Below are 22,540 nucleotides of genomic sequence, written 5' to 3'. Positions count from 1 at the left end.
TTGTTTAAGTCTATCTTTCCATTTTTGCACGTTGGTGGTAGGTAGCACCTAACATTTCCCTGGAAGCCTTATTGTTACTGACAGCAGAGTGTGAGCACAGGTGCTGTTCTGCGTCCATTGTGTCCCGAGCCAGCTAGACAGCTGGCACTCCTGAGGAGCACGTCTGGTTCTCAAGTCTGCTGGGTTTTTTTCTTTTATGTATTAGGAGCATCACAAAAGATCAATCCCAAGGGACACTTGGAACCTTCTGCTAGATTTTGGAAATATGATTGCAGATGATATGTCTAACTATGACGAAGAAGGTACGAGAAGTCCTAATGCTTCAGCTGATGGCCAGAATTGCTGCCATGCGCCAGCACCCCCACCCCCGGGCACAGGACGTGCCAACCATCCTGCTGACTCCGGGCCCCACCCCTCGGTGCAGTGGGAGTGATGGTGGTAACAATTATACCCACTGTAGTATGTCTGTCAACCACAAGAAAGAAAAATAGGCCTTCAGAGTAGTTTAAATCAAGAGGAGAGGCCCCTAAACTGAAAGCAGCTCAAAGGTAGTGGTACAGGGAGCCAGGCAGCTGAACCGCAGAACCAGACAGTTGTCTGGAAGGTGCCACCCAGGTACATAATCCCGTGTGATGCCTCAGGTTAGTGGTTCTGTCAGGTTACATAAGCCTGAAGATTCCAGTGGTACTTCCCTTGTAAACATAGTTGCTTATGTTGTGGTCCCTCCCCCCAGATATCTCAGGACGCTGGGCAGGGAGCATTTGTATGCCTGCCTCCGTGGGCACTGTGCCATGTTAGGGAAGAGGCACAGTCGGCCCACCCGCCCTGTGATCCTCAGTGCCCAATGTGGAGGCAACCCTCCAGGGCACATCCTCACCTCCTTTGTCTTTGCTCTGGCAAGCGAAGGCTCAGAGCCACAGTGCTCACTGCCCTGGCCTGCAAGCCTGTGTGTGGCCTTAGCACCTGGCACAGAGCAAGCACTTCGTAAACGTGTGTGAGTGAACGGGGGATATTTGGCTCTTGGGACCTTAGATAGGGTGGCAAGACATGGTCTGCAGAAAGAGAGCTGGCAGCTTACAGCATGTGTGCCTGGCCAGCGGAGATGTTGGGGCCACTTGGAAGTGTGGGGGTGGCCTGGGCTGGAGCGGGGGGAGGGCACCCAGTGTGGCCAGAGGGTCCTGACCACCTGGGACGGGGACGGGACCTTGCGGCCAGCTAGCCCCACCTGCCCTGTCATTAGAGGCCACACAGCACACAAGTGCAGTCTGCACAGCACACCAGTACTCGAACCCAGGTCTGGCTAAAGCAAGAGAAGTGGGCTTCACTGGTCAAATCCTTCAGAAAAACAGGCTGTGAAACTTAAACTCACTTGAGTTCTTGAAATACAAATATTGACTTGAGAATTCTCTGAATATAAAAATACTACTCTAAACTGTTGATTTTTTAAAAGTCTGTGTGTTTGCTTTCCTGTAGGAGCATGGCCTGTTCTCATAGATGATTTCGTAGAATATGCGCGACCAGTCGTCACGGGCAGTAAGCACAGCCCTTTCTAGGCAGAAAATTAAGATGCGTTAAGATGCTGAGAGGAAGTGCCTCCTGCAAGGGGACGCTTGGCTCGTCACTGGCCGGGAGTGGTCATCAGCTGGCCAGGGCGTGGCGTGGCCTCTCCCTGCTACAGAAAGGGTTGAGTTGGACACAGAAGGAGCGCCTCGGCAGACGTGGCTTTGGGAGGCCTGGGGTGGCCCTGTGGCTGTTGCTTTAGAAGATTTCTGCATGGTTTTTATTATACTTGTGAAAAGTAACTCAGCCTGTTTGCAGAGTGGCAGAGCCTGCTGTTTAATTCATGATGTCAGGTGAACACCAGCAGGGACCATAGCTCCTGCTGAGCTAGCTTGCAATTCCACTTAAAAAACGGGATTTGTGTCCTTGGCAGGACGTTATAATTTTTATGCTGGTAACCATGTGCCCTAAAGAAGATCTGACATGGATTCTAACATTTTATAAACTTGGTGCCAAGAATTCAAGATTTGTATTTTCTGAATTATCAAATATCTAGATTTATTAGGTCTATTTTTATTTTAATTCCCTGTGGATGTTCCCATGAAAGTCACTGCACAGCTCTCACTGTGTCACAGTTTGCCCAGTGATGGCACATGCGGGGTGTGACTCCAGGGACATGTCACAGTAAACCGCTGACAAATCGGTGGCTCTTTTCCTTCCAATGTCATTTGGACGAGCTTCCTAATAAGTTTTATAAAGTGTGTTTTTTTAAAAAAATGTATTTTATTACATTTAAGAAGACGTTTTCCCATGAAAATATTTCTTTTACAAGCAACAAATTATAGATTTAAAAGTCAAGTGAGTTGGTCCTTTCTAGCGGTCCTTGAGGCCTGTCACCCACCCTTTGGTCGTGTGCATGGTTGTGAACATCCAAAAGCCACAGCACACATCGTCACCCAAAAACACCCACATGGAAACCTCCCCTGTTTCCACCTGAAGCCCGTGCTTGTCATGGTGCCCTCTGGTTCTTCGGTGTTTGCTGTCCAGAGAAGCACATCCGGTGAGGCACGGACGCCCTGACATGCCATCCGAAGGTGGAAGGCCTGTGATGCCACCTGATTTCCTTTTGGAAGAAACTGTGTGTTCTGAACATCACTCTGTGGACCCTACCTCATATGTGAAAAGATCTTCATATCACAAGTGTGCCTCCTGCCCACCTGCAACCCACCTGACAAGTCAAATGAATTGGGGTCACTTGGTGGGAGAGAAGTAGTTCCCTCTGACTTTCTGTAAATGGACAGTGTGCCTGAAATGTGTACTTGAGTTGACTTTTTGGAGATGTGGTTCAGCATTTAAGGAAGTGTCTGTGCCCAGGGAGGGGGGTTTGCATCCTTGCTGTGTGTGAACTGTGTATACTTCAGAGACAGCAGGCTGTGTGGGGCCCAGGAGGGGGCTTGAGGCCTGGACACCACAGTCGGGGCTGGGGCGGTGCCTAGCAAGGGGCATGACAGAGTCACCTGGCTTCTCCACGGCTGTGGAGGAAGAGGGAGGGTGTCTCTGCCTGCGAGCCTGTGGCTGTAAGAGCACTTATTCTTATATAATAAATCTCCACAGTTTTAAACATCCTCCAAGGCTTCACAGGTTCTTGCTACATAAGTGTTCTGCTTGGATGAGGCTGAGGAACTTGGGTAATCTTGCACGAATTCTGGAGGTCCGCAGCACCTTCTCATTGTTCATATTCAGCGTTATGGTGGGGAAGTTCTATGTGCTTGTTTTTTCAGTAGATGACACAATCCTAGTGGTTGGACAAAGGCTCTTCAAAAAACTGTGGATTTCTTTTTTTGCTATTACACATATTTAAGGCATGCATGCTATGGAAGTACTGAGAGCTTCAGAAACATTAAAATAAATTATTTTTTCTGGTGTGGTATAGTGTCCTTCCAGTTGTGTTCTCAGTGCTCCAATGCTGGGTGCCACAGGACCCACAGGAAAGCAGCCCACCCATATGTGGCCTGTGCCCCGGCTTAGAGGCAGCATCCCCCAACAGATGGCCAGGCCAGTAGTCTCCTTTTCATCATCACATGGTGTGCTAACTAATGTGGTTGTTTCCATGTCAAAATTAGAGGCTTTCCTTGAACTGATGGGAATTATATCCCAGAATACACTGAAATGCAAACTGCAAATGTATTAAGAATGCACAGGTCACCCAAATCTAATAGTTTAGTAAAGACATGTTACCTGTGCCTTCATGGAGCGCCTGCCAAGAGTTCCTGGAACAGACACGGCCCCATCTGCCCATCTTGCAGACGTATGCACGTTGCCACATCACCTGAGCTCGCGCATGTCTAAGTGCAGCACTCTGCCCCTCAGACTCCAGGCTGCGTGGTGGGCGGTGCGCCTGGGGCTGCAGGCACACATCCAGGCTCGGTGAACACCGCTGGGCAGTGTGGAGCCAGCAGAAGAAATGAGCTGCAGACCCCCTCCGCCCTGCACTGTAGCTGTTTCTGCAGGACGACCTCTTCCACTGCAAAGGGCGGCTGGCTGGCTGTCCTGCCTCACCCCCCAGGGCTGTCCAGGCTGGCTCTGCAGGACCCTGCTAGCTGGAGGAACATGCCAGAGGCTCCTTAGTAACGGACGCTGATTGAACACTTCTCATGCTCAAGCACACCTCAGTATCTAGTTATTACCCAAAGAAAATGCTATTTTATCAAATGTGCTTCTCAAATCCAGATGCAGCGGGTTCCACTTCTGGTCTGATGAGTGACCAGGCCCCAGGGGCGAGGGGGAAGCGTGGACCTACGTCAGGGCCAGCAGGTAGGGGGCTGCTTCCTACTCCTGATTTCAGACCTATTCACACCCTAGCCTGCTGCTGAGCATCTCTTGCACAGGTCTGGGGTTGTCTGGACACAGTACGGAGCCTGGCATGGGTGAGCCCTGTGAGCCCCTGCACTGGGGCCAGGGGTGCTTCTCTTCTTTGTCCTGGACATTTTCTAGGTTTTCTACCAAACACAGCTCATAATCAAAAAAGTTTCCCAGAACACAAAACTGCAAGGAATGAATGAAACTCAGCGTTCTGCTAAGTGAGAGAAGCCAGGCACAAAGGCCGCAGAGTATAGGGTCCTACCTACTTGAAATCTGAGGAAGGGCAAAGCTGTCCAAGCAGAAAGCACAGGAGCGACTGGGACTGGCGGGGCGGTGTGCACAGAGTGCTGGTTGTGACAGGCTCACTCCGCCTAAACTCCACCCTGAGGCCTCAGCTGCACGCACGTCTTCCAGAACACTGGCAAGGGCTCGTGCTTGGAGGGTCGTGGCCCAGCGGGAAGCAGCTGCAGCTGTCGCAGAGGCCGTCTGGGCTGCTGGGTGTGGAGCCTGCGTCTGTGCTGACGCCTTCCACGTGGTCCCTCGGCAGGCACAGGGCACAAAGGGGCTGGGGCCTGTCATTGGTGCCACCGCGGAGCAGAGTAGGCGTGCCTGGCCGTTCAGGGAGCTCCTGGCCACTGCACAGTGACCATCGCAGAGGTCAGGGGGGCGTGCTGAACGCCGCGGAGCACGAAGGCTGGGCACTGGCAGCCCGGTGGCCAGAAGAGCTGCTTCCCAATGGAGAAGTTCAAGGCGGCCATGCTGCTGGGGGCCGTGGGGGACGCTCTGGGGCACAGAAACGCCCGCAAGGACAGCGGTGCCCCTGGCAGGAAGGCCAGGGAGGAGCTGCAGACAGGCGGGGACCTGGACCACCCGTCCCCAGAGAAGTGGTGGGTGAGTGACAACACCATCATGCACCTGACGACAGCCGGGGCCCTGACCACAGGTAAGCTGGTGGACTGAAGTCCTCCTGTGGGCACCCAAGCCCCAAAGATGCCACGGCCCCTCTACGGACTGTCACCTGGTGCTGTGGCTGAAAGGGGCGACCTTGCAGGCGTCTGCGTCCCCTGCCCCCGCAGATGTGCCACTCAAGGTCCCTTTGGGTTGTCACCCCACATGTCTGCCCTCAGCCTCTGAAACAGTGGCCTCTCGCTCGTGTCTGTGTCCAGAGTTAAACCAGTTGAATTTCCCACTTTGAGGCTGTTTGGGGAGAGGGTTTGAGTTTTCACTGCAGATATTAAGCCTTCTGGTTTTATTTCAAAAGAATAGAAAATAATAAGCCCACTTCAAATTTGGACCTCTTATGATAATAGTTTGGGGAGTATTTCTAAATCCCAGTGAGTCTGAGTCAAAATGCCATCTACCAAAATAAGATCCAGATATCTGCTTAAACACAAACATGTCCTGAGAAGATGCTGTGAAAGTGGCTGGCCAGGGCGGAGACTTTCCAGAACTGCTCTTCAAGGAGCAGGTGGATGGTAGGATAGGGTTTTGCACGACTTTCAGGGAAGCAGTGAGTGTATCATGCATGGCTTCCAGACGAGGTACCTGTGCATGTCGGTAGTGTGTGGTCTCAAGGTGAATGTCTGGGGTGATGGTGCAGGCACTGAGGCCTGGCCTTGGGCCCCAAACTGGGGGCTCGCTCAGCTTAGCTCTGTGCTCATCCTGCAGGAATGCCATCTGCGCCACAGCTGGTGCCAAAATAACTAGGGTGAGGGCTGAGGCACCACAGATAAGTAGCGTCCAGCACGTTGTGTGGTGAGGTCCCTTTCCGAGTTTACACAACTGTGACATCCAAATATTTCCAGTTTCTCGTATTCCCAGGCTAACCTGCGTTCTGGCCGCTGAAGCAGGGGTGCCTGCCCGACTGTGGGTGTGCTCTCTCCCCTGAGCAGAGCTGGCCTGTTCGGGCTGCACACATCTGGTCCTGACTGCTACACCCGCTCCCTCCACGGTATCAGACGCCAAGCACATGTGTACGCACTCCGTATGTCCTGTCCCTTTTGTGAATGGCAGAGTCTGTGGCCTGTCCCTGCCTGTGGAGGCACCCCTAGGACAGACACCAGCGAAGTCAGGTCCTCCTGACTGTGACGTGCTCTCTGAGATTAGATTAGGCCCTCTTGACAGAAATAGGACATAATCTGCCCCAACGTGAAATATGTGCATGCGGGAGGGCGGGGGTGCCTGGGGCATCATTTCTAAGCAGAGACGTGACCTCCCCCTCCCGTCGGCTGGCCACGGGGAGACACTTGTGAAGACCGCCCATGACTCAGCCTCCAGAAGCACAAGCAGGCATATTGTTTTCAAGTCACTAAAAAATCTAAATTGAAATTCTATTTAAATTTAGTTGTCAAAGAGCTGGATCTTTTTTCTAAAAATAGCAAATTGTAGCCTATAAAAGGGGCTTTTGAGCCATATTCACGGTGATGCTGATGTGGCACTGAGTATTGCCAGGCACTTTTATGACTCTGTGCATCATTATCTGACCCTCACATCACCCTGAAGGTGACATCATGACTACAGTTGTTCAAAGAGCAGTTCACGGAGAGGCCGGGTTACTTGCTCAATGCCTTATGACCAAGTGAGCGTCCAAGCAGGGACTGGGATGCTTGTAGGACCCTGATGGTTAGTGGCTCTTCACTGTTTCTCCCAAAAACACAGACTTTCACAAAGTGGAACCATGGGTTGAAAATGCATGTCCCACTGTTCCGTGCCATGGCTCAACCAGCTACGTGGCTGTGTGGTCCTGCTACTGTGAGTGAGATGTGGGAGTCCAGGACATCCGTGGGACCTGGTCCTCTGGGCTGGGTCTCTCGAAAGTGCAGATTGGAAGAGATCAGACACTGGCCTGGGAAGCAGTGCCCCGTTCCCCATGGGGTGAGTGGCAATCCAGTAAACATAGCTCGCCCAGCCAGCTTGCTAGACACACTGACCAAAGGCTCCCTCTTGTGTGTGGTCCTGTGTTCGTCACCCAAGGATGAGACGGAGGCTCTGCCTCGGGGCCCCTGGGGCCTGGCTCTCCTGGCTCACCGCCCACTGACCCGAGAACTCTTGAGCCTGCTTCCCCTCCTGCAGGGTGCATGGGGAAGCTGATGCCTTCATCATAGGGTTGAGATTAAGTAAGGCAGCATGGGCACTTAATACATTAATAAGGGAAGATGGCTCCTGGCAGGTTAATGTCTGTCTCTCTAAATGTCCTGGTCTGCAGGTCAGCAGCTCCAATGGCCATGGCCAACTGAGGTGGCCTGTTGCCATGGCCGCTCAGAAGCAATAGGGACACGAGCCCACGGGGGATAGGGCAGGTGCTGTGGGCATGACCATACCTGCAGGGGAGGTGGGGCCAGGCCCACATGGGAACCAGAGAGGCCTGTCCAGACTCCCCTCTCTCTCTTCCTCCATCCTGGCTCCCTGACAGTAACTGCATTTTGAAAAGTTGACATTTTTGTGACAAAGCAACTTGATAAGGGTATTGTGCCTTTTCTTTATCATGACCTTGGTTTCATGAGCGGATTTGTCTTTGAGGAGACAGGGTGGGGAGGGTGGAGAAGAATGAGCTGAAGAGCTTTGTATGGAGTGGAGAAACCCTGACAAGTGGGTCCGAGGCATTGCAGCTTCAAAACCTCTGTTTCTAGTTTGAATTCTAACCTGAAACAAAGCAGGAGACTGGTGCCATTTTGTTTTTAAGGAGGTTTTTAAGTTTTTCCTTGAGAAGGATGAGATTCAAGAATAAAATGAATTCTTTAATGGCCTCTGGAAAGGCCAGGCTTCCTAAACCTGGATCGAGAGGTGCTGGTGACCTGGAGCCGGGCTGATCCTGGCGGTTCACAGGCCCAGCAGCTGCATGCCCCACACCTGCGTCTGGCCACACACTCCACCCCAACTCAGAATCAGGCCATGCACGGTGTGTCCATAGGATGCCTGCTGCCTAGTTAGGGACAGAAGGACTGAGGACCAAGTCCTGCTTCCAGGGCACGAGGGCCCACCTGCCCTACTGGCAGCAGCAGGGGGAGAGGTGGCGGCGTACCTGTCTCCCACACCTCCATGCTGGCATCTCGGCCTGGGAGTGGCTGAGAGGGGACCTCCCTCTCTCTCTCCCTCCCTCCCTCCCAGCCTCTTCCCCTCCCCCATGCCCCTCAAAGTTGGGGTGTGCTCCTTGAGCAGGAGAGGGGCAACCCCGGCTCCTGAGGCCTGAAATGCAGTTTGGGTACAGTATGAGTTTGCTGGTGGCTGTAAAGGTCACACTGGCCGTGCACCATGTTCCTACCCAGCAGGTCTGGCGCAAAGGCTCCCTCACCACCCGGCTCTGCTCCCTGATGGAACAGGCACACTAAGCCCCAAATTTGGAGCTATAAAGCCTCTGTCCACCTCACTGTAAGTTTATGTAATGCAAGAATGCTGAGGCTCTGCCATCGAACCCCGTTTGCCATCTCTGGCCTTGGGCAAGTGGCATAACCCAGTGAGCTTTGCCTGTGAAACCCAGCATGACAAGTAAGAGCCTGATGGTGTCTGACAGTGTCTGATGGTGTTGGGTGGGTAGGGGTGGGGGCATGTGCAACCATCTAGGGGCCGTGCATCCCAGACAGCAGGTGGGCAGCATGTTAGCCCCCCTACCCTCCATTTCTGTGATCCTCGAGGGACTGAGACTGTGCTCATCCCCAGAACGCCATCACACACATGCCTGCCTCATAGCCTCAGTTCCCAGGATGGAGACACGAGATTTTAGAAGCCTGAGGAACAGGCAGGTTTCAGGCCAGCCTCTCTTTGCGTTAACAGGAATTGTTAGAGGGAAATGAAGATTGTGGGTTCTGTCTCAGTTCTCCTATGTAACCAGAATGAGAAGCACAACGAATTATAATGTCTGAATTGTAAGTCAGATCTAGAGTGAATTGTCTGCTACACTTCTCTAGGGAGCCAGGATCGTGAGGTAGAGCTCCAGAATCTTCCTTCTCTTCTACCGGCTTGGGGACATGAAGCTCACTGCCATTGTGTGGTCCCTGCTCACTGGGGCCTCCTCAATCTGACCCTGCCCCACCCCTTCTTCCCCAGACTACTGGTGCCTGGATGACCTGTACCGGGAGATGGTAAAGCGCTATGTGGAAGTCCTTGAGAAGCTTCCAGAACATTGGGCTGATCCAGCTACCCTGGAAGGCTGCTCCCAGCTGAAGCCAGACAACTACCTCCTTGCCTGGCATACACCTTTCAATGAGAAGGGTCAGGGAAAGCCTTCTTTTCCTTGTGAAGCACGTGCTGCAGAGCTACCTGGATACTAACCCGTGTGTGGTCCCACTAACCAGCAGCATCGCAGGTTTGCATGACAGGGGGATCTACTGGGGCATAAATGTCTCCAGGATGCTTTGATGTGTTTATAGGTGATATATTTACATAGGCAGAGTGTCTGCCTCTAGGGTACCTGCTCCTGGGGTCCCAGATTTACCCCTCCTGGGTTTATAGGGTTTACAGACAATGAACTTGCCCCTCTAGGTTTATGCTGAAGATGGACCACCCACCCTGGGTTTATGCTGAGGATGAACCACCCCCCCTGGGGTTTATGCTGAGGATAGACACCCCCTGGAGTTTATGCCGAGGATGGACACCCTCTTGGGTTTATGCTGAGGATGGAGCCCCCTTGGGTTTATGCTGAAAATGGACCCCCCCCCCCGCCTTGGGTTTATGCTGAGGATGGACTTCCCCACCTTGGGTTTATGCTGAGGATGGACCCCTCCTTGTTTTTTTTTTTAATATTTTATTGATTTATTCATGAGAGACACAGAGAGGCAGAGACACAGGCAGAGGAAGAAGCAGGCTCCATGCAGGGAGCCCGATGTGGGACTTGATCCCGGGACTCCAGATCACATCCTGAGCTGAAGGCAAACAGACATTCAACAGCTGAGCCACCCAGGCATTTCCTCCCACCCTTTGGGTTTATACTGAGGATGGACACCACCCCCACCTTGGGTTTATGCTGGGGATGGCATCCAATCATGTTATGTGGCACGAAAGAAGAGAAAAATCAATAAATCAAAACCAATTAAATCTGATGTAAATGTTAGAATTCTCAAACAGATATAAAATATTATATATTCCATAGGTTGAAAAAGTTAAGGACATGGATTTATAAAAAGAACCTAAATCACATTTCCAGAAAAAATGTTACAGTGTCTGAGGTTTTAAATGCATTGGCTGAGATTAATAGTAGATTAGACATTTTAGAAGAAAATTTTCATATCTAGGCACAGCAATAGAAACAACCCAGAATGGGACACACAGAGAAAAACAGAATCCAAAAATATAAGAGCAGTAGCGAGCCATGGGCTGTCAGCATACACTGCACTCTTCTCCTTATTATTAGTTTTGAACAATTGGATTGCCATGTGCCACAGTGTAGCTTTGAGTGTGACAGAGTCCCTGACAGAGCAAAGGGGAACAAAGAAATGATTTGAAGCAATGGTGGCCAAAATCTCAGTAGACATAAACAGACATTTTTCCAAAGAAGACCTACACGTGGCTAACAGACACATCACTGGGCATCAGGGAAATACAAACCAAAACCACAATGAAATACCCACCTCACACCTGTCAGAATGGGATGAACAAGTCAGGAAACAACAGGTGTTGGTGAGGATGTGGAGAAAGGGGAACCCTCCTGCACTGTTGGTGGGAATGCAAGCTGGTGCAGCCACTCTGGAGAACAGTGTGGAGATTCCTTAGGAAGTTGAAAATAGAGCTACCCTATGACCCAGCAATATCACTGCTGGGAATTTACCTCAGAGATACAGATATAGTGAAACAATGGGGCACCTGTACCCCAATGTTCACAGGAGCCATGTCCACAATAGCCAAACTGTGGAAGGAGCCTAGACATCCAGCAACAGAAGAATGGATAAGGAAGAGGTGGTCTATATATATAATGGACTATTACTCAGCCATCAGAAAGGATGAAATCTTGCCATTTGCGATTAATTACATGGATGGAACTGAAGGATATTACTCTGAGTGAATTAAAGTCAGTCAGAGAAAGAAAGACAATTATCATATGAGCTCACTCATATGAGGAATTTAAGGGACAAAGCATGAACTTAGGGGAAGGGAGGGAAAAATAAAACAGGATAAAATTAGAGAGGGATACAAACCGTAAGAGTTAACTCTAGGAAATAAACTGAAGGTTCCTGCAGGGGAGGTTGGGGGGGCGGGATCACTGGATGGTGGACATGAAGGAGGGCACGTGATGGACTGAGCACTGGGTGTTATATAAGATGAATGAATCACTGATCTCTACCTCTGAAACCAATAGTACGCTGTATGCTAGCTAACTTGAATTTTAATAAAACCAAAAAGAATAAAATTAGTGCCCAAATCTCCAAATTTGTCGAAAACCGTAAACCCACAGATTGAAGAAACTCAGTAACTTCCAAGTAAAGCACAAGAAACATGGGAAAGCTACACTGTGGCACATGGCAATCCAACTGTTCAAAACTAATAATTAGGAGAAGAGTGCAGTGTATGCTGACAGCCCAGGTGAGGAGGGGGCAGGTCTCCTGTCGGAAGTGATGTCATTCAGGCACCGAAGGAAACAACTTCACCCTGGAGTTCTACTCCCAGAGCAGTATCTTACAGATACTGTTGTTAACGGCCAAATAACCTTTTTCAGGCACACAAAAGCTGTAGGATCCATCACCAGCAGAGTGATGCTATAAGAAAGGCAAAGGGATAACCGCCATTCTGCAGAATGAACCTAACACTAAGAGGAAAGTACAGAAGAAGTGTGGCGGAAATCACAATCACATGGGTAAATAGGGGAGAGTTTTACTACTGAATCTCTTTGAAAGATAATTGACTTAAAAAACTAGTAATGCTCTTCGAGTTTATCAAATGCTTGTGAGCAGGTGTCTGACAGTGTGGTGGAGGCCTGCGGCCACAGGGTGCTTGTCCGAGGCATGGGGTGGTTCAGCCCTAGAGCGGTCATTAATATCACAAAACAGTTATAACTAACAAGAAAACAAAAGAGAAAATGGAATCTTTTAGAAATACTTGCTGGGGAAACTGCCACAGGTGGCCTGTGCCCTCCTGCCCCCTTGCCTAGCCAGGGCCCAGCCCAGAATGTTTCCATCTGGGGAGACCCGTGCGAGGCTGTCCCTCTGCCTTGGAGTCCTCCACCTCACTAGGGGAAAGCTTTCTGTATTCTGGGTGTACATCACAGGCCCTAACCAGCCCCACTGATGCCTCCGCCCCGCAGGGGGAGAGCGGGTCTTAGCTGCAGTACCAGCATGTGTGCAGCCCACTGCCCCACCTCAGCCTCAGGAGGGACCCTCTGCTGTGGGAGACAGCACACAGCCCGCGTGGATCTCCCCGCACGTCTTCTCTGTCCAGGGAGGGAAGCGCCAGCCATACGTCTCTTTGTCACATCTTCCTCGGTGACTCCAGACCAGAGAAAAGGGCCGAGGTCTGAGGCTCCTTTCTTGGTGGCAGGCACCATCCTCCAAGTGGTAGGAATCTTCACCCAGGTTGGCAGCTGATCTCACTGCTCTGTAATGTTCAACCCAACAGGCAGACAAGAGAGGAAAGGAAACAAAGGGCGGTATAGCAGACCTCACCCTAATCCCATCAGTAATCACATCAAATGTAAATGGTCTAAAGTCTCCAAATAAACGGCAGATGCCCAGCAGGGTTAAAGAAGGGAATCCCAGCTCTAGGCTGCTTCCAGGGAATGCTTATTACCTATGAAGGCAGACGTAGATTAGGGTAAGGAAAGGTTCACCATGGTAACGCCAATCAGGAGAAGGCTGGTGGGGCTCTGCTAATGTCACAAAAAGCAAAAGACCATTGCTGGGGGGTTGGGGAGGAAGACAATTTCATCATGGCTGTGCACCTATTCACAGCAATAGGACACAAACTGCCAAAGGTTACTTGAGAAAAGATAGATCACCCACATAGCACTACGTTTATGAAAGAAATGACGAAGGAAGCCCCAGGTTGAGGCGACCTCTGCAGGGAAATCCTCCAAACCATTAGAGAAGAAAGGGAACCAATTGTACATGACTCCCCAAGGGAGCTGAAGGGAGCATGTGCTCCCTGATTGATCCTGCTCCCCAGAAGACTGCTGAAAGAATAACACAGCAAACCAAAGATTGGGGGAAATAGTTGCAAAGCACACATCTGATACTCAGCAGCCCAAAACAAAAATGAGGAATATTTAAGTGAGCAGTTCCCCACAGAAGGAATGGGGGTGGCCAGCAAGTGCATGAAAACACGCTCAGCCCCATTGGTTTAGAGGAAACGCTAGTGAAACCCGTGATGAGACAGTACCACGTGTGCTGAATGGGAAGACCACTGGTGAAGAGCATCCAGGGTGCAGGGGAGCCGCCAGTGGCACAAGGAGCATGACCACCACTTGGAGAGCCCGTTTGGCAGCACCTTCAGCATTAGACACCCATCCGTCAGATGAGCTTAGTGTCTGCGTGCCCCTTGCTGCAGCCTCCAACCCCAGCACCTGGACACGCCATGGGCTGCATGTCAGTGATAACTCAGCTGGGCTCTACAAAGAGACGACACATGTCTGATGCAAGCACACGGGGTGTGCAGCTCCATGTTCTGCGTCTTCCCAGTGGGAGCACCTTATGAGCACATCCCTAACCATCAAAAATTCTGTGTTTCATGCCCAAGTAACATCCCAGCATATGGAAGCTTGGCAACTTACTTACTCTTTTGTCTTTGTTGGGCACTGGGGTCATCTGCTGGTTTTTCACACTCAAATGATGCTATGATAAACATTACATAAATTTGTTTATATCTGTGGGTTATCTGTGAAAGTTAGGTTGCCAGAGATGGTGTTACTGGGTCTTCTGTGTTCCGAGTAGGCTCAGGATTCGGAGCTGCCACCAAAGCCATGTGCATCGGCATGCGGTACTGGAAGCCAGAGCGTCTGGAGACCCTAGTGGAAGTGAGCATCGAGTGCGGCAGGATGACCCACAACCACCCCACAGGTGATGTCTCCACGGGCAGACCACGCTGAAACTGTACCCACTGTTCGATTTGTTTACTTGGTGGATGCAGGCTTCTCCATCTCAGTTCTGCTTACACTGCTTTTGACCTAAAAGCAGGCTTGGCATTGAGTGTGATGATACTGGGGTGGGAAGAGTCCTCAGCAGGTTCAGTGTCATTTCGCCAGGATAAAAGGAAAAGAAAAGCACCAGTTATCTGGATGCAGTGAGGATCTGGTTGACTCATGGGCATCAGCATTTCTGTTGCCATCTGCTGCCAGGTGCCACACTGGTTGGGGGTGGGGGTCTGAACCAGCCCAGTGCTCACTGGCCACATGAGCAGGACCACCTCAACGCCCGTGCCTCTGTTTCCCCACCTGTCACAGTGGTGACTGTGGTATTGAGAGCCAGGCCTCCTTGTGCACAAGAAAAAGTGCCTGGAGCGACCCCTCTTGGCTGGTGCTCTGGGGAGCAGGCAGGCCAGCTGTGCCCAGGGTTCCCCACCGTGTGCCCATCACAGAGATGGAGGGCAGGCGGGGCCCCAGCGCATGATGGTGACTCATGACCTAGAGAGTCAGTCAGCTCCTAATTTAAAAAAAAGAATGACTTGAAACTCATACACCTGTAAACACTCTTGATTGATGGCAGTGACACGCCCTCCCCAGCCCCTGACACAGCCTGCCAGCTGCTCTCCTACGACTTTCAAGGCCACTTCATCTTTAAAAAAAAAAAAAAAAAAAAAAAAAAAGCTTTTATTTATTTATTTATTTATTTATTTATTTATTTATTTGAGAGAGAGCATGCATACCTGATCAGGGGGAGGGGCAGAGGGAGAGCCCCAGAGCCACATGCAGGCCTTGAATCCAGGACCTGGGATCATGACCTGAGCCAAAGGCAGATGCTTAACCCACTGAGCCACCCAGGTACCCCTCATGGCCACTTTCAAATTATTTTATTTTATTTATTTATTTATGATAGTCACACAGAGAGAGGGGCAGAGACACAGGCAGAGGGAGAAGCAGGCTCCATGCACCGGGAGCCCGATGTGGGATTCGATCCCGGGTCTCCAGGATCGCACCCTGGGCCAAAGGCAGGCGCCAAACCGCTGCGCCACCCAGGGATCCCTCATGGCCACTTTCAATTCCCCCTATAAGTGGTGTAGCTCTGGGGTTGTGAGGACCACTCTGTGCCCTCCTGGCGACACCTTCACAGGGCCACGTCCCTTAGACCCTTCAGTCTGTGTGAAGGGCATAGAATTCAAGCAGCTGGCGCACCGGGGCTGACTAGGAAGACTCAGGGCAGAGCCATGGCTCACTGGGGCTTCAGCTGGAAGTGGATGGTGCCTGGGAAGCCCCGACCATGATGGCAAGGAGCATCTGGAGACAATATGACCAGCAAAAGAGTCTGGGTCGAGATTAGCTAATGTTATTATTAAAGGGTTGTTTCATGTAATTTGTTTCTAACTTAAGACTGGATGGAATGTTGAGGGTTTGGTCAAATGTGGGCAGCACCAGGAAGGGCATTGACTCCTGTACAAGTTTCCAGCCACCTCTGGCAGCAAGCGTCATGGCCTTATGGCCATGTGCACATCCCAGATGCTAGATACCCCACAAGGGGGCAGGGTGACAGCAGGTGGTTGGGACAGTAATGGATCTGACAGCGGGACCCTCACTCCCAGCCCATAGTGAGGCCTCACAGACTGGCCCGCAAGCCATCGAGAGGGTCTCCGGAGATGACCATGCCTTTTCCCAGGTGGTTGTGGCCTCTGTGTGGCTCTGCACCTCAGGCTGGCCTGGCGGGCTGTCCTCTGTGCGTAGGGCCATCTGTCCCCCTAATCGACTGCCTTTGCAAGGTAGGTGTGGCACCCTCTGAGTGGGAAGCACCCTATGCACAGAGCCTACCTTGAGCCTCTGTGTCTGGCCCACAGGCTTTCTCGGGTCCCTGTGCACGGCCCTGTTTGCATCTTATGCTGCGCAGGGCAAGCCACTGGAGCAGTGGGGCAGAGACATGATGCGGACAGTCCCGCTGGCTGAGGAATACTGTAAAAAGACCATCCGGCACCTGTCAGGTGAGCCTGGCCTCCCTCCCTGTCACACTCACACTGGCCCCCAGAAGTGGGTTGGTTTAATTCACACTCAGAGGAGGTTTGCATGGACCGGGCTCCCAGAGACATTGAGGTCTGTTTGGCCCACAGTGAAACCGAGGGCATCCTCCTGTGAACAGGCCCCAGGAGCTCCTGGCAGGAAGCAACACCTGCCCAGGGGCCCAGTATGCCATGCCAGGAGACCACACGCCGTGCTAGCTACTGTATCCAGCCCCCAGCCCTCTGCAGAGACCCCACCCTCCTGCTGTCAACAGCAGCCAGAAGGACGAGAGGGGTGCACACATAGGTTCAGTATTCCAGATGGTCCTTACATAGCCCATTCCCTGGAGAAGGACAAGGGACACACTGCTCTTCCACCTTACGGATGGCTGTGCCTGCCTGGAGGGTGAGGTCTGCTGCCACGGAGACCAGATGGGTACATGTGTCTGTCTCCACTGACTCTAAACCCACCATCAAGGGGCTCACACTGTCTTTGGCACCAGCAGAGGTCCTAAGTGATAGCATTGTTGCCGGCAGTTGGGTGAGTGGTGGCCTGGCAGATCGGACTCAAGAGGCAGGTGCAGGACTCAGAAACTCTGGCTTTGTCCTCGGGTGGCCACTCCCCTGCAGGATTCCTTCCCCTCGGGGAGGGATGGGTGCTGTGAGCGGTATAAGCAGCTCCATGTGGCCTTGAAAGTTTGGAAGCTGTCCTGGAGGGTTTCTGGAATAGTTATCCTGCCTGTCCCGGGGTAGTGGGACCAAAGGCACAAGTGCAGTGGCAAAGTTATTGGTTTTCTAGCTCAGGGCTGAAGTCTGGAGATAGAGAGCCAGTGAGTCACTTTCCTGTCACCTCTGATGAGTGGGGACTCATTCTCAATGTCTCTCAAGAAGCTTCCAGAACAACTTCACAAGGAGAACGTTGCTTCTCCTTGTGCCAGGTCATAGCTGGGAAACTCTTATCTCCAGGGCCTGTTCCCATGAGAATCAGAGAGCCTCACATCCACAGTGAACTTAAGTGTCCCTCTATAAACTTAATTATAGAACAGAGCTCCACAATCACCTTATTTCCGACCCTGGGGCTCTCTGTAGTGAGCACGCTGCCTGGGGTCACCGGGATGGTCATGTGTCCAGCCCAGGGAGGATCACCTCCTCCCACATGGGAGTCTCAGGTAAACAGGCCAGTGAGGGCTACGCAGTGGCTGCATTCCCATCGTGTCACGGTTGAGACGATCCCCCCGGAGGTCTGGCTTAGCCCAGGGTGTCCTGAAGAGCAGCCGTCAGCAATGCTCCTTGGGCAGGAATGGGGAGGACTGCCATGGGTCAGAAAATCTGATACTTTATTCTTGCTGTTTAATTTTAAATTTGTTTAATCTGGAGCTTTTTGACCTTGTATGACACACCCTTTTTAACAGAAACCCAAAATCCTCCAGGGAAAGTCATGTTCTGTTCACCCAGGGCCCTCTGCTTAGTGGTAACATCCCCTGGCAGTAAAGACAACTGGCAAATCAGTTCCGTGTTTTTTGTTTTAAAGATTTTATCTACTTATTCATGAGAGACACAGATAGAGGCAGAGACACAGGCAGAGGGAGAAGCAGGCTCCCTGTGGGGAGCCTGATGTGGGACTCCATCCCAGGACCCCAGGACCACAACCTGAGCCGAAGGCAGATGTTCAATTACTGAGACTCTAGTTCCATATTCTAATGTTTGGACTTCTCTTTTTTTTTTCTAAAGATTTATTATTACTATTATTTATTATTATTATTATTATTATTATTATTATTATTATTATTCATGAGAGACACAGAGAGAAAGAGGCAGAGACACAGGCAGAGGGAGAAGCAGGCTCCATGCAGGGAGCCCAATGTGGGACTCGATCCCGGGTCTCCAGGATCAGGCCCTGGGCTGAAGGCGGCGCTAAACCGCTGAGCCACTGGGGCTGCCCTAATGTTTGGACTTTTGTGTCCAGGAGGGAAGCAGTAGTGCAGGGACCAAGCCCTGGTCTCTGTGGGGCAGCTGGGGCTTCCCTGTCTGACCCTGTCATCTCACCCCAACCTTAGGTCAGCTTTGCTTTCAGTTTTATAAAGTAGACTCTGGCCAGCTTTTCCAGGGGCCTGTTGTTCCCTGGGGACCTGGAGCCGCGCCCCAGGACCTGTCCCTGAGGGTCGGTCTGCAGCCGCCCAGCCCTCCCCTATTCCCCAGGCTCTGTCCTCGACTCCTGCCCATGATAGGAGCAGCAGTGGCCACGGTGTGCTGGCCCAGGCTGGAGGGCCCACAGGGGCTTGTGCCTCTCAGGTTCTTGGAGGACACAGCACGGTCCTCCAGCTGCACCTGCCCAGCTGCTGCCACGAATGTCCTCTTCATTCAACACCCCTGGGACTGGCGCGCTGGGCCATTGGCCAGAAGGGAGAAAAAGCCTCCTCCTGGGCTGCCTTGCATCAGTGAAGAGATACAGGCTCAGAATTTCCAAGAGGATGCTCTTTGAAGAACTTTACTCCCTGCTCTGGGTTCAGAGTAGAGTCAAGCAAGGTTCGGGGTTGCTTTGTCCTATGTCTCCATTTTCCTCACTCGTTTCAAAGTAGCTGCAGACATGAGCATCACCGGGGGAGGGGGCTTGGCCTCCACCTCCTACTCCTGCCCGAAGGCTACCCGCCCACCGTCCATGTGCCCTGGCTGGTGGCCCTCGTGTGCAGCCTGGTCTGTTCTTTATGTTCAGAATACCAGGAGCACTGGTTCTACTTTGAAGCTAAGTGGCAATTTTACTTGGAGGAGAGGAAACTCAGTGAAGACACGGGAAGTAAAGCCATCTTCCCTGACCACTATGATGCAGAGGAGAGGGACAAGGTGAGTCTTGCCTGGTCGGGGGGTGGGGATGGGCTGTCAGGGCCCACTGCCCGGGATCCCCACCAAGGAGCCGCTGCCACTGGACTGCGCCTCTGCCATGTCTCGGGCTTGGCCTAGGGGGCTCCCCTGGCAACCAGGGGCCCAGAGCCACTATGGGGGTGGGCCTGGAAGCCTTCCTGGAGGAAGCATGTTTCAAACAGATAAAATTTTATCTTTCCATTTTCTCTAATTAAAAGCATGGTTGTGCTAGAAATTTTGAAGATGTAATTGTTAAAGATATTCTATTTCACCACATATTTTCTAAGGGCCAGGACATGAGGTCATATGTGATGAATCAGGCTGTGCACACCATCACCCTTCCTCATGCTGATGTTGTCAGCATTGTTTTTTTTTTTTCTTTTTAATTTTAAAGTTATTTTATTTATTTATTTTTTTTAGTTTTTTAAATTAATTAATTTTTTTTTAGCATTGGGTTTGGTAGCACAAGGGAAAGACCTGATTCACCGTAGCTCAGCCAAGATAGACACTACCCTTATGTTCACAAAGCCCGCAGCTGAGTTGAAAGTCCCTCGCAGTGAGCAGCTGAGGACATTTCTCTGTGGCTACTTGGCCATTCTGAGTACACAGCTGTAGTCCAAGCTGGCTGCCCCAGCTCCAGCCAGCACGTCTGCATTCTAGGTGTTAGGGAGGCTCAAGGGGAGAGGTGCTCCCTACCACCCCTCCGTGTGCCCCTCACGGGCCTCTCTGGAATGCAGGCAGGCCTAGGGGTGCGGTCCTTCAGATGGAGGTGCTGCTGCCCCAAACCAATGCTGAATCTGTCGCTCGGGCACAGAGGTGAGACTTTCCCGGATCCCGGCTCTCTGCAGTCTTTCTGCTCATGGTGCACCCACAGGGCATCACTGCACCGCCACCAGGCCCTGACCCTAGGCCTTGGTGCCTGCTGGCCCCAAGCTCTGCTCAGACAAGGGCTGCATGTGTCCCAGCAGCCCAGTCACTGGCTCTAAGCCCCTTGCTGGACTATGATGTCACCACAGACTCGCCAGCTACCCCAACACGTGGTCAGGTGATCTGTGGACTGTCTGCATCCATAGGAGCTGCGAGAAGTTGATCTTCCCTCTGCACTGTCACCCCCTGCCCCGGGACAGTGCTTGGCACACAGGTGGTAATCCATCAGTGCACAGCGAGTATGTGAACAGCAGAGCCCTGGACAACCCAGGAGGCGCATGCTCTGGCGCCAACTGACACTGGTTTTACTATGGCTATGTGCCCCTGACCCCTAGGCCTTTCTTTAGGCTTACAGGAAATGGAGTTCGGAAGGCCGAGGGGGCCGGCGGGGCCATGACGCTCCTATGATTGCCTATGATGCTCTCCTTGGAGCCGGGGATGACTGGACGGAGCTCTGCCACCGGGCCATGTGTCATGGAGGTGAGATTGCCTTCTTTAATGGTCTTGGGCTTCCAGGCAATCAGCACCCCTTCTCATCCCAAAGTGCGCTCCCAGCACGTCCGAGGCTACAGGCATCAAGGGCAGCCTCCTGAACCCCAGAGTATGTGTCCTTCCCTGTGCAGGGTCCTGCCTCATGTGCCCATATGAGTGTGAGCTCAAGAGAACAAGGCATCGGGGGAGCCGTGGGGCGGCCCTGTGGGTACAGGCAGCGCACAGTCCTGAGGACTCACTCTGTAGCCCCCGGTCCAAGCCCTCCCATGGTGGCTGTGACTGTTGCCCGGCTGGGCAGGACTGCCCTGTGTCCTGGTGCCCACGCTCTCCTGTGGGTGTGAAACGAGGGCATTCCAGCAGCTCGTGCTGGGCACAGTGTGTCCTGGACATCGGGGCCCCTCAGTTCCTGGTGCTGAGGTGGGAGAGACACCAGCACCACCCAGTGGATGTGGGTCTGTGGATAGCTCAGGCATTTGCGCACACTTGTGTGTCTCAGTGTGCAAGGAGGGAAGGAAGGGGCAGCAAATCCACCAGATTGGTGCACCCAGAGCAAAGCTGGGGTTTGGCCCAAGGGCGAGGGCTGCCCACAGGACCTGTGAGATGGGCTTTGGCAAGGAGAACGTGCGCTTCCCTTCCAGGTGAGAGCGGGGCCACAGGGACGATTGCGGGCTGCCTGTTTGGGCTGCTGCACGGCCTGGACACTGTCCCCGCGGGCCTGTACCAGGACCTGGAGCACAAGGAGGAGCTGGTGCAGCTGGGCGAAGCTCTATACCGCCTGTCCACGGAGGAGAAGTAAAGCTCTCCCGCCGCCAGGCTCTGGGTCCCCAGGGGCATCTCCGCACTGCTCTTGGCCCTCCCAAGAGGGCCGACGCCTAAATGGCCATAATTATATTTTAACTGACCCCCCATTGCCAAACTCTAACTGCCTATGAAATGCACTGTCTGTCCTAGAGAATGTCTGTCCTGCTCACATGTGGCCCCTTGGCCCTCCTCCACACATAGCGGCACAATCTTTTGCACAATCGGTGTATTTCACTCTGGGCAGAACTAATGCTACTTGCTCACTCACGCCAACAAAACTAATGTGACGGCCGAGCGTGGACAGAGCCCACGTGCCCGCCTGCCCCTGGCCTTGGCCTCTGGCAGAGCCGCCAGGCTGTGCCTTCTGCAGCAGATGGAAGCACGCACTTAACTCCTGCTGACGTCTTTAATCACACTAGATCTTTAAAACCAGCCCCTTTGGGACAAATGCCTGAGGAAACCGGGGAATAAAGGGCCCTTGTGTGTCACCTGCATCTCCTCCTGTGTGGTCTGCAGTGGTTACGGGGCTGATGGGTCCACCCACGGCCACCACCTGCTCCACCAGGCTCGTGCTGACACTCCTCGTGGCCGGGGTGTCTGTCTGTGAGTCTTGAAAAAGAGAACTCTCTCTTTTCTTAAAAATGACCTGGGACACAACATTTGTGAATTAGCATCTGGTGTGAATAAAAGAGCAGTTGGTGTTTCACGGTTAACATGGAGCTTTGGTGGCTTGCCCGGGGCCGGCCCGCTGTGCCAGCGCTCTCTTCATGGAAGGCAGCTTCGGAGCGTGGCCGGCGGCCCCCCGAGCCCATGGGGTCACCCCCTTTCTTCTCAGGCCTGCCTGAAGGCTTTGTGCCAGCTGGCAGGCGAGATACCCTGGGGGAGTGGCTGGCAAAAGGGCATCTGGGTCACTCAACTAACCTTTGCTGCTGTTGGTGCTTTCCAGTGGGAGGGGGTGAAAAGGCACAGGCCAAGCTGTCTGGGCTGCAGGGGGTGGGGACGGCCACCAGCGTGCCCCTGAGAAGGTAAGCTGGCTCACCCT

The 22,540-nt window shown here is 52.4% G+C and overlaps 2 protein-coding genes across 2 annotated transcripts in view; both read left to right on the top strand.

Annotated features, from left to right (window-relative positions):
• The window catches only part of DCUN1D2 (defective in cullin neddylation 1 domain containing 2), a 29,416-nt gene extending 25,986 nt beyond the window's left edge, over nt 1–3,430 (top strand). Inside the window, 2 exon segments of the mRNA XM_055335700.1 lie at nt 206–302; nt 1,474–3,430. Coding sequence (XP_055191675.1) covers nt 206–302; nt 1,474–1,553 — 177 coding nt within the window. The 3' untranslated portion in view covers nt 1,554–3,430.
• Nucleotides 3,431–4,924: 1,494 nt separating this feature from the next.
• On the top strand, nt 4,925–22,211 carry ADPRHL1 (ADP-ribosylhydrolase like 1). The gene is made up of 7 exons (XM_055336048.1): nt 4,925–5,305; nt 9,406–9,570; nt 14,214–14,339; nt 16,264–16,404; nt 19,133–19,260; nt 20,553–20,685; nt 21,336–22,211. The coding sequence occupies exons 1-7, from the start codon at nt 5,098–5,100 to the stop codon at nt 21,491–21,493; spliced, it is 1,059 nt and encodes a 352-aa protein (XP_055192023.1). The 5' UTR covers nt 4,925–5,097; the 3' UTR covers nt 21,494–22,211.
• The last annotated feature ends 329 nt before the right edge of the window (nt 22,212–22,540 follow it).

The sequence above is a fragment of the Nyctereutes procyonoides genome, unplaced genomic scaffold, assembly GCF_905146905.1.
Source record: "Nyctereutes procyonoides isolate TBG_1078 unplaced genomic scaffold, NYPRO_anot_genome, whole genome shotgun sequence".
NCBI lineage: Eukaryota > Metazoa > Chordata > Mammalia > Carnivora > Canidae > Nyctereutes > Nyctereutes procyonoides.
This window is presented reverse-complemented; position numbering and strand designations above follow the sequence as displayed.

Excerpts from the sequence above, each read along its gene's own strand:
- ADPRHL1 (XM_055336048.1), top strand. The coding sequence starts at position 5,098 with ATGGAGAAGTTCAAGGCGGCCATGCTGCTGGGGGCCGTGGGGGACGCT. Across the intron at positions 5,306-9,405 it reads AGCCGGGGCCCTGACCACAG|ACTACTGGTGCCTGGATGAC; the intron begins GTAAGCTGGTGG and ends CTTCTTCCCCAG. Across the intron at positions 14,340-16,263 it reads GACCCACAACCACCCCACAG|GCTTTCTCGGGTCCCTGTGC; the intron begins GTGATGTCTCCA and ends TCTGGCCCACAG.